This window comes from Hypanus sabinus, chromosome 1 (assembly GCF_030144855.1).
Source record: "Hypanus sabinus isolate sHypSab1 chromosome 1, sHypSab1.hap1, whole genome shotgun sequence".
Classification (NCBI taxonomy): domain Eukaryota; kingdom Metazoa; phylum Chordata; class Chondrichthyes; order Myliobatiformes; family Dasyatidae; genus Hypanus; species Hypanus sabinus.
This window is the reverse complement of record NC_082706.1, coordinates 77,803,056-77,815,063: the sequence shown is the minus strand read 5'-3', so window position 1 is coordinate 77,815,063 and position 12,008 is coordinate 77,803,056. Positions and strand designations below refer to the sequence as shown.

Here is a 12,008-nt window from a genome sequence, read left to right as displayed (position 1 = left end):
TAATAATACAGGATAAACAAGCTCCACCAACTTACTTAATAGATATAACCATTCCAAATACACATAACCAACGGAAATCTGTAAGTGAAAAACACCAGAAAGAATGCTGAATTAAAAGAGGAAATTGAAAGACTTTGGAACACGAACAGGGCATACACTGTCCCAGTAGTAATAACAACAACTGGTATCATCCCAAAGTCACTCCATAATAGCATTAAACAACTAGGGCTACATTATGTACATATTTATGTAAATCATCAGAAACCAACAATACTAAACACCACTAGAATAGTCTGAAAGTTCCTAACCATTGAGAAATGACTGTGCTTCGTGATGCCCATACCAGCCTGAGTTGAGAAAAAATAAATAATAACAATAATAATAAATATAAGCAATAAATATCAAGAACATGAGATGAAAAGTCGTTGAAAGTGACTCAGTTGGTTGTGGGAGCATTTCAATGATGGTTCAAGTGAAGGTGAGTGCAGTTATCCCCTTTTGGTTCAAGAGCCTGATGGTTGAGGGGTAGTAACTGTTCCTGAACCTGGCGATGACTCCTGTACCCTCTCCCTGATGGCAGCAGCCAGAAGAGAGCACGTCCTGGGTGTGTGCCTTCCGATTTGTGGAAATGTGGAAAGGAATTTGGAATAAAACGAGCACCTCCCTCAAAACCGTGAAAGCAGTTTACTTGGTCCCGGGAATTGACCATATTTTAAGCATTAATTTCTCCAGTATTTTTCTTAATGCTGATTTCTTTGCGCTCGTCATTCACTCAAAATGCTGGTTATTTTGTTATGATTTTCAGTAAGAGAGATCCAGTTTGTAAGAAGACTGACTAGGAATATTTTTCAAAGGCATGTTTTTTTTTGGGAATTGAAGCCCTTTATAAAGCTTCATCTTCATTGGCGCGTAATCTACTTTAAGAAGACACTTCCCCCACTCGCCTGTGTGTGGTGCCTTTGCTCTCTGTTTGGATTTGGTATCTCCAGTCCACTCCCAGTCAGATGATCGGAGGTTAAGGACCGTGGTGCAGACGGCAGTCAGCGCGAGTCCATCAGAGCCGGTTAACAGCAGCGTTGCCAATTGACCATAATAGTTGCGGCACCTTCAGGATTTATTTGTATCTGGTTAGCGGGAGTCGCTTCAGGGAGTTTCTGTTTTCTTTGCTTCCGGTGAAGTGGGGGAATGGATGGGCTTGGGGAAGATATGAAGTTGTTAAAACTCTGCGTGCCTTTTATTTGGTTTGGTTTGGTTCATACGTACAACATTGATCTGGAACACCCAGTCGTTTTTCAGGGAACTAGCGGGACTTTCTTCGGGTACTCGGTGCTGGAGCATTTCCACGACAACACCCGGTGGTAAGTAGGACACGAGGAATCGGCAGGTTAGAAAGCGACCCCACATTTTCTGGCTCGGGAACCTCCAATTTAACAGCTCCGTTCCCCTCACCCCGTGGCACTTCCAGCCTGGGAAAGTTAACTTCTTTGTTAAGAGATTTTTGCTTGATAATTCCAGACTGAAGGTGAAACGCATGCCTACGCGGAATGGGTGTCAGCTCGGGGATAATCGCTTAATTTAACTATTTCATTGATTTGTGCCGGAAACAAAGTGAACAACTTAATTACTTGTATTTCACCGCATTCCTCCTGGTAGATAAGTTAACTGTTGAATCTGTTCTATCTTTTCTCGCCATATTTGGATGTGCAGATACATGAGACGGGTTTCCTCTGTTTAACATGATATAATTTTTGCAGGGTGCTGGTTGGGGCCCCCCAGGCGAACTCGACTTATAGTTCATCTGTGCAGTCCCCGGGCGCCTTGTACAAATGTCGAATCCACAGTAACCCCGCCAACAGATGTACAGAGTTGGACCTGGGTCGAGGTGAGTTGCGTCGTTCTTAACCCTGGGAGGGTGCATAGGCACATCGTGTGAAATTGGTTTGCTTCCTGTGACGATTTGTCCTGGACCATTCTTGTAATGCTGTATGTTTTCCCCGTATGTCCAGGCAGATGGCGTGTTTCGGAAGGCACGTGTCATTAGTCTGGGCACTGAACGCAGAACTAGTGGGGCTGTATGCACCAACCTTGGTCAAACATCAATCAGTGAATGACTGCCTAACTAGTTGTTCAACCTCCTCTAGAAACTGCCTAGAATTACCCTACTGAATAACAGTCTATTTTTTGAAACTCCATGTACCTATCTAAGAGTCTCTTAAAAGACCCTATTGTATCTGCCTCTATGATTGTCACTGGCAGTGCATTCCATGCACCCACCACTCTGTGGAAAAACTTACCTCTGACTTCCCCCTCGTACCTTCTTCCAAGCACCTTAAATCTATGCCCTCTTGTGCTAGCCATTTCAGTCCTGGGGAAAAAAGCCTCCGACTATCCACACGATCAATGCCTCTCATCATCTTGTACACCTCTATCAGGTCACCTCTCATCCTCAACCTATTCATCACTCAACCTATTCTCAGAAGGCATATAACCTAATCTCAACCCAGACAACATCCTTGTAAATCTCTCTATAGTATCCAGTATTAGGAAAAGGAGCATGGTATTGAAGTACAATGATATGATAGTGTAAACTTATGACATTCTCAGGAATAGGAACCCTCCCTCACAAAAGATATAGGGTAGATGTCAGAACATGTTCCCCACAATAGTAATGTCAAACACCAGAAGACATGCTTTTAAGGTTGGGAGGGAAGTTTAAAGCTAGCATGTGGGGTGAGTTTCTAAGCAGAGAGTGGTAGGTTACTGGGGGTGGTGGTAGAAGCAGGTAGTTTAAGAGACTTTTAAATAGGCATGTAAATATGAAAGGAAGGGAAAGGTAGGGATGATAAGGTAGGCAGGAAGGCAACATTCAGTACAAATTGGCATCAAGATCAGCACAACATTGTGGAGGCAAATAGCCTGTCCAGTGCAGCTCTGTTCTATGTTCTGTCTTGACACTGGTTCACCAAATCTTAATATCTATATATTTTAAATTACTTATCAAAATTGTTAGGGCAAGTGAATGGTTGAAAAGTCTACATTTTGCCTTTTGAATAAAACTTATTTGTGTCAAATTCTAACTTTTCAGGCAAAAGTCAGACTTGACCAGCTTTCATGTTTGATACTGTGATATACAAATATTTACATTCACAAGGCATTTTTCTAAAAGTGCCTTTCAGGGTATTTCTGAGTAGATTGATAACCTTGAACACCCAGGAATGTATCTTAAAAAAAAAAGTAACATTGTGAGTTGGAAATGAATCTCAAGGTTGTATATGGTGTGTGTACTTTGAGAATGAATTTTTTTTGAATTTTGAATGAAAATGGGGAACAAACTTTGGTTGTGCGTAAGGAATAGGGAAGACTGAATTTGTGGATAATATATTGATGAGTGCAAAAACTCTAGGGCATTGAGTTCCTAAACTGTCAGTACAACTTTTAGCCAATATGTAGCAAGCCCAACAGGCTATAGGAGCAGCAATATTCCCTCTAATTTTTTTTTTACGGCTGCGCGGACCAACCATTGCTCTGAGCAGGAAATTTTTACATGGCCTAAAAGCTGCACAACACACAAAAGAAAACTCCAGCTGCATGGCAACGAAGGCTATGAGCATTTTAGTGACTGCGTGGCTGTGCACCCACACAGCTTAGAGGGAACAGCGAGGAGCGGTATTAGGTGGAGGACTGCAAGATACTGTACGTGTTAAATCTTCAAAAGTGGGCAAGGATGACAATAGACAATGGGTGCAGAAGTAGACCATTCGGGCCTTTGAGCCTGCACCACCATACTGAGATCATGGCTGACCATCTACTTTCAATACCCGGTTCCTGCCTTGTCCCCATATCCCTTGATTCTCCTATCCATAAGATACCCATCTAGCTCCTTCTTGAAAGTATCCAGAGAATTGGCCTCCACTGCCTTTTGAGGCAGTGCATTCCACACCTCCACAACTGTCTGGGAGAAAAAGTTTTTCCTTAACTCCGTCCTAAATGACCTACCCCTTATTCTTAAACCATGCCCTCTGGTACTGGACTCGCCCAGCATCTGGAACATATTTCCTGCCTCTATCTTGTCCAATCCCTTAATAATCTTATATGTTGCAATCAGATCCCCTCTCAATCTCCTTAATTCCACCGTATACAAGCCCAGTCTCTCTAACCTCTCTGCGTAAGACAGTCCAGACATCCCAGGAATTAACCTTGTGAATCAACGCTGCACTTCCTCTACAGCCAGGATGTCCTTCCTCAACCCTGGAGACCAAAACTGTACACAATACTCCAGGTGTGGTCTCACTAGGGCCCTGTACAAATGCAAGAGGATTTCCTTGCTCTTGTACTCAATTCCCTTTGTAATAAAGGCCAACATTTCATTAGCCTTCTTCACTGCCTGCTGCACTTGCTCATTCACCTTCAGTGACTGATGAACAAGGACTCCTAGATCTTTGTATTACTCCCTTACCTAACTTTACACCATTCAGATAAGTCTGCCTTCCTGTTCTTGCTCCCAAAGTGGATAACCTCACACTTATTCACATTAAACGTCATCTGCCAAGTATCTGCCCACTCACCCAGCCTATCCAAGTCTCCCTGAATTCTCCTAATGTCCTCATCACATGTCACACTGCCACCCAGCGTAGTATCATCAGCAAACTTGCTGATGTTATTCTCAATGCCTTCATCTAAATCGTTGATGTAAATCGAAAACAGCTGTGGTCCCAATACAGAGCCCTGTGGCACCACACTAGTCACTACCTGCCATTCCGCGAAACACCCATTCACTGTTACCCTTTGCTTTCTATTTGCCAACCAGTTTTCTATCCATGTCAATGTCTTACCCCCCCCCGCCCCCCCAATGCCATGAGCTCCGATTTTACCCACCAATCTCCTATGTGGGATATGTGGGACCTTATCAAATGCCTTCTGAAAATCGAGGTACACTACATCCACTGGATCTCCCTTGTCCAGCTTCCTGGTTACATCCTCGAAAAGCTCCAATAGATTAGTCAAGCATGATTTGCCCTTGGTAAATCCATGCTGGCTGGGCCCAGTCCTATCACTGCTATCTAGATATGTCACTATTTCATCTTTAATAATGGACTCTAGCATCTTCCCCACTACTGATGTTAGGCTGACAGAACGTTAGTTCTCTGTTTTCTCGCTCCCTCCTTTCTTAAAAAGTGGGATAACATTAGCCATTCTCCAATCCTCAGGAACTGATCCTGAATCTAAGGAACATTGGAAAATGATTACCAATGCATCCGCAATTTCCAGGGCCACCTCCTTTAGTACCCAAGGATGCAGACCATCTGGACCTGGGGATTTGTCAGCCTTTAGTCCCATCAGTCTACTCATCACTGTTTCCTTCCTAATTAATCTGTTTCAGTTCCTCTGTTACCCTATGTCCTTGGCCCATCAACACATCTGGGAGATTGCTTGTGTCTTCCCTAGTGAAGACAGATCTAAAGTACTTATTAAATTCTTCTGCCATTTCTCTGTTTCCCATAACGATTTCACCCAATTCATTCTTCAAGGGCCCAACATTGTTCTTAACTATCTTCTTTCTCTTCACATACCTAAAAAAGCTTTTGCTATCCTCCTTTATATTCCTGGCTAGCTTGCGTTCGTACCTTATTTTTTTTCTCCCCGTATTGCCTTTTTAGTTATGTTCTGTTGTTCCTTAAAAATTTCCCAATCATCTGTCTTCCTACTCACCTTAGCTCTGTCATACTTTTTTTTTAATGCTATGCCATCTCTGACTTCCTTTGTCAACCACTGTGGCCCCTTTCCCCCCTTTGAATCCTTCATTCTCTGGGGAATGAACTGATTTTGCACCTTGTGCAATATTCCCAAGAATACCTGCCATTGCTGTTCCACTGTCTTTTCTGCTAGGATATCAGTTCATTTAACTTTGGCCAGCACCTCCCTCATGGCTCCATAGTCTCCTTTGTTCAACTGCAACGCTGACACCTCTGATCTGCCCTTATCCCTCTCAAATTGCAGATTATCCTATTATGATCACTACCTCCTAATGGATCCTTTACTTCAAGATCGCTTATCAAATCCTGTTCATTACATAACACTAAATCCAGAATAGCCTTGTCCCTGGTCGGCTCTTGTACAAGCTGTTCCAGGAATGCATCCCTTAGGCACTCTACAAACTCCCTATCCTGGGGTCCAGCACCAACCTGATTCTCCCAGTTCACCTGCATGTTGAAATCCCCCATAACTACTGTGACATTACCTTTGCCACATGCCAATATTAACTCCCTATTCAACTTGCACCCAATATCCATGCTACTGTTTAGGGGCCTGTAGACAACACCCATTAGGGTATTTTTGCCCTTACTGTTCCTCAGTTCTATCCACACAGACTCTACTTCTCCTGATCCTATGTCCCCCCCCTTGCAAAGGACTGAATCTCATTCCTCACCAACAGGGCCACCCCACCCCCTCTGCCCACATTTCTGTCCCTACGAAAGCACGTATACCCTTGTACATTCATTTCCTAGGTCTGATCCCCCTGCAACCATATCTCCGTTATCCCAACAACATCATAGTTACCCATTCACACCTGAGCTTCAAGCTCATCCGCCTTATTTCTGACACTTCATGCATTCAGATATAGAATTTTTAGCCCATTTCTCCTCTCTCTGTTTAAATCGCTGCCTATTGTGCTTAACCCAGCTCCCTGAACTCCCTTCGGGCTATAAGCCCCTTGAATTTTGATGTCCTTCTTAAATTTACTTACACTTTCTGCACATTTAACTCCATGTTCCGTCAGACCATCCCTCTGTACATGTGTCCTCCTTATCACTTGTTCCGCCTCACCTTCCTCTACTACACACTTAATATTCCGGAACTGTGTAGTCCCCATCTGTCCTTTATTCTTCATCTCACTATCCTCTCTCACATTCTGGATCCCTGCCCCCTGCAAATTTAGTTTAAAGCCCCCTGAGCAGCACTAGCAAACTTCCCTGCAAAAATGTTAGTACTGCTCCAGTTCAGGTGTAAACCGTCCTGTAGGAACAGATCCCACCTTCCCTGGAATAAAGCCCAATTATCTAAAAACCTGAAGCCCTCCCTCCTGCACCATCCTCTCAGCCACGTATTAATCTGTATAATCCTTCTGTTCTTTGCCTCACTCGCACGTGGCACAGGTACCAATCCTGAGATTGTTACCCTGGAGGTCCTGCCCTTCAGCTTCGCACCTAACTCCCTGAACTCACTACGCAGGACCCCCTCACTCATCCTACTCATGTCGTTGGTCCCTACATGGACCACAACATCTGGGTTCTTGCCCTCCCTCTTGAGAATAACCTGCACACGATCTGAGATGTCCCGGACCCCGGCACCAGGGAGGCAACATACCATCCGAGACTCCCGATCTTCCCCACAAAATCTCGTATCTGCCCCCCTGACTATAGAATCCCCTATCAATACCGCACTCTTCTCTTCCCTCCTCCCCTTCCTAGAACAGGGAATGAAAGCGTCATTATAAGATAAATTGGTTTCACTTTAGTGAAGAGCAAATTATTGTGATCAATTTTATTAGAAGCCTGAGGAAAGGAATTCTGAGGTAAAGACAGGAATAGTGAGTGTAAAAGTGGAATTTGATTAACAGTTGAATTTTTTGAGGTGGCAATGTGGAGGATCAATTAGGGAACAGTAATCTGATGTATTTTGCATAGGTTTTAGCAAATCTTACTGAAAGGTCTCTCATGGTACCTGGTCAGAAAAGTAAAAGGCAAGGCGAAGTTGTATCTGAAACTGGTCTATGGCAGGAAGTGAGGGTTTAAGGACTTACAGCAATGATGCTCATGGTTAAGTGACTGTGAAGCTACATAACCACCAGACAAGCCTCATGACTACTCACATACGAGAGGAATGCTTCCACCTTATTGATCAGAGAGGTGGTTCACGTTTACATGCCCTGAAGTCTGGACAGTGAAGCTAAGTCCCAGCCAACAATGGTTTGCAATAAGACAACGGTTAACTACTTCCTCATATTCCACAATGGTGTTATTTAGCACAAGAGGTCCTGCAGATGCTGGAAATCTTGAGGAACACACATGAAATGATGGAGGAACTCTGAAGGTCAGGTAGCATCTATGGAGAGAGAACAAACAGTTGATGTTTTGTGCCGAGACTTTTTTTTTGAAGACTCTTTATCAGTCCCTCCAGAACTTTGTGAGTGTTACTTAACAGCCTCACATCATCCAAGTGTTGGGGATCACTATAGACCAGACCAGATATTAGTTTCTAGATTGTAAAACACATAGCAGAGTGAGGGTATCACCTCCTGACTTCAACTTTTCTGTCATTAAGTTTAGTCTTGTGAAAGAAGTACATTTTTCTGGATTAGTGCAACACTGAAGAGTTTTTACACATCTAGAGTAAGCATTCTGATTCTTGCTCTTCCTCATAGGTAACCAATACATTCAGACTGAGCATCACTGATTTTCTGTGATTGTGGCATACACTGCCCACAACATAGAGAACTGACTGGGTTCCTTTGGTAATACTTCCTGTAATATGTTCTAATGGAATAAAGGCAGCAACTGCAGGGGTTTAGCACCTCCTGTAAGGAAACCTTCTAAATTATACAGTCCTGCTTTGGAAAGGTATTCGCTATTGTACAAGTGTTGCACAGAATCCTGGAAATTCCGGTTTATTGGACAATTTTCAGTATAAGGACAGCGGTGGTTTAGTGGACAGTCAGAGTAATACAACGTGGGATCACTCAACATGGGCCTCCTTATTGAAATAATAGGGCCTTGGGGCTCATGTGGGGTCTTGGTATGGAGTAGACGTGTGTCCTGGGAACTTCACCTTTTACCTCACCCAAATAGCAGTTAATTCTATTTTTTAAGTGACTGAAGTGAGCTGTAACGGGCTGAACGAAAAGACGAAGCCAGGTAAAGGGAAGAAACAAGAAAAGGGCGCAGGAGGAGAAGATTCTGGCGAGGGCTCCACGAAACTAGCGGGCCCAGAAGAAACTAAAGCCAATGCTGCTAGGGCCCTGGTCCCAGCTACCATCGAAGAAGTCCTTGAGGTGGTAAACAAACTGTACAGTTTGGTAGACAGGAGACATGCAGAGCACAATAAGTCAATCATGAACTTAACAGCGGTTCTAACTGAGGTCAGTAAGCATGTTTCTTTAATGGAGGATGCCGCTGAACCATATGAGAGATGAATCGAAGAGTTGGAGAGGCGGTTTGAAAGTCTAATATCCCAAACACACAGCTACAGGCTAAGGTGGATGACCTTGAAGCCCGGTCTCGTCTCAAAACATTCACATTATCGGGATTCAGGAAAAAGGCGAAAACAATAAACCGACAGATTTTGTAGCCATGTTGCTTCCGAAGTTGGTAGGGGAAGAACATTTCCATCAGCCGATTAAAGTGGACAGTGCCCACCGGAGCCTAGCACCTGCTAAAAATGGTAGGCCAAGAGCGATTATTGTGAGGCTACACCATTACCAGGTTAAAGAGCTGGTGCTACGGTTGTCCAGGGAGAGTTCCGCTGCTATATGACGGGCATCCGGTGTTCATTTACCCGGATTTAACCTCGACTACCATGAGGAAACATTAGGATTTTCAGCACATCAAGGAGAAATGCAAAGCCAAGTAAATTAGGTGTGGATTCCCGATATCTGGCGATGTTCGTGGTTACAGTTAACAATAGCACCAGTACATTCAGCACTGCAGCCGTAGCGGAGGAGTTCCTGAGCCGAGAAGTTAAAGATTGGCATTCGTATAAACCTAAAAACGGATTAACGCTGGGTTACCGGATTCATCTTCGATCGATAACGGCTTCATCTGGAAGTTTGTTATATTCAGCGCCTGAGGAACTGAAAAGTAAGCTCACACTAAGATGTGGGTGAGGACTGATGGTTACTATTTATTTTTATATTTCATGGTGTATTTGTGAAGAGGTGTCTCCCATGTTTAATGAGTAATGGGTAGTTAACTTGCTACTCTGGGCCGTGTGTTGGCCCGTGGATATAGCTTTGACTCTAGGTTAGGGGTATGGAAGTACTACTCCTGGTGTGATTTTTAAAAAAAATAATAAAATAAAATAAATTTTCGGGAGGGTTTTTTGTTTCTCAAGGGGTTTCTCAGCACATCTATTTGTTCAAGTTACAGTTTGTGTTATGCCGTGACCATACAGCATTTTTTTTTTGTTAAGCAGCAGATATGACATCTAATTCACATATGCACAGCATAGGTGAAGCTAAATTTGTCAGCTGGAGTATACGGGGGATGAATAGTCCACTGAAGAGAGGGAAGGTGTATGCACATCTTCGTACACTCAAAGCTGATATTTGTTTTCTCCAAGAAATGCACATTAAGAAAACAGCAGCAAAAGTGCTTTGTCCCTCCTGGGCATCTCAGGTCTACCAGTCGAATTTTAGTACTAAAACTGGAGGTGTTGCAATCCTAATAAAAAAAATAACCATACCATTTGTTCACACACAAACTATGGCTGACCAGAGGGGCAGATATGTTGTTTGTAATAGTAAGTGGAATATTAAATTCTATACCATTGACACTAGCAAATGTTTACGGGCCCAACTTTGATGATCCAATTGTTTTTCAGAACCTCTTTAAGGCCATGCCTAATCTGTCTGACTCTAACATCATTGTATGTGGAGACTTTAATCGCATCTTAAACTCCCTCCTAGATAGACAAAGTCCCCAAGTTTGTTCATTTAAAAACAGTGTAAAACTTAATAATCTCATGCAATCGTATAACATAGTGGATATTTGGAGACTTCTTAATCCCACGAAGAAGGATTTTTTATATTTCTCTGCAGTACATAAATGCTACTGTAGGATTGATTATTTTCTGCTAGATTTGAAATTGGTCTCGTCAGTAGTCGGTTGCACTTACCATAATATACTTAGATCATGCTCCTGTTTCCCTTGTACTCAAATTGAACCATAAAAGAGGTGAATATCGTTGGCAGTTAGATAATGCTTTGCTAAAGGATAAGGGTTTTTGCTCTTATCTTTCAGATAAGATAGATCTATACTTAATCACCAATGATGTGGGCGATGTTGATGATTCCACTCTTTGGGAGGCCATGAAGGAGGTTATTAGAAGTTGCATAATAGCATATGAGACAGCAGAAAAAGATTTAAGAAAATGTTAACTGAAATAGATGATCAGTTGGCAAATCTGGAAGCCTCTTATAAAATAAACCAGGAAGCAGAATTACTTAAGATTACTGCCTTACAGTATGAGTTTAATTCTATAATGTCCAGGAGTGTTGCAAAACTACTGCCACAAATCAGACAGAGGTATTTTGAGCTTGGTGAGAAGTCCCATAAGTTATTAGCCCATCAGTTAAGTCAGATGCAGGAGTCCAGGGCCATATATTGTATAAAGGCGAAAGATGGCTTTTCATTGACGGACCCGGAAAAAAATTAACGTGTTTTGCGGAGTTCTATGCTAATGTTTACTAATCACAAGGAGGTCCGGACGTTGAAGCTATGGAAGCATCTCTTGATAATCTGAATCTGCCCACGCTGTCAACAGATTCAGTAAATACACTTGATGCTGATATAAGCCTAGATGAGATCAAGGTCATCTCTTCCCTCCCCAATAATAAGACAGCGGGTTTGGATGGTTAGCATGGAATTCTTCAAAGTATTTGGTCCAAACTTGTCACCTCTGCTCTTACGAATGTCGAATCACTCCAGGACAGCTTCCAGATTGCCACCTACTTTATGTAAAGCCAATGTTTCTCTGATTCCAAAACTAGGCCATGATCCCAAGGTGGTTTCATCATATCACCCCATTTCGCTGCTGCCCATTGAAACCAAAATTCTGGGGAAAATCCTGGCCAATAGATTAAAAGAATGCATTTGTTCTATTATTCATCCAGATCAAACTGGCTTTATACCAGGTAGACATATGCATTTTAATTTGCGTCGTCTTTTCAATATTTTATATACAAAACATGCAGAAGAGGCTGTAGTCATTTCATTAGATGTGCAATGTACGTT

At 42.8% G+C, this 12,008-nt stretch overlaps 1 protein-coding gene across 1 annotated transcript in view; it reads left to right on the top strand.

Annotated features, from left to right (window-relative positions):
• The first annotated feature begins 1,049 nt into the window (after positions 1–1,049).
• itga9 (integrin, alpha 9) overlaps positions 1,050–12,008 on the top strand; it is a 410,365-nt gene continuing 399,406 nt past the window's right edge. The window contains exons 1-2 of the mRNA XM_059971083.1: positions 1,050–1,358; positions 1,755–1,882. Of these exons, the coding sequence (XP_059827066.1) occupies positions 1,186–1,358; positions 1,755–1,882 (301 nt within the window). The 5' untranslated portion in view covers positions 1,050–1,185. The remainder of the gene's footprint in view (positions 1,359–1,754; positions 1,883–12,008) is intronic.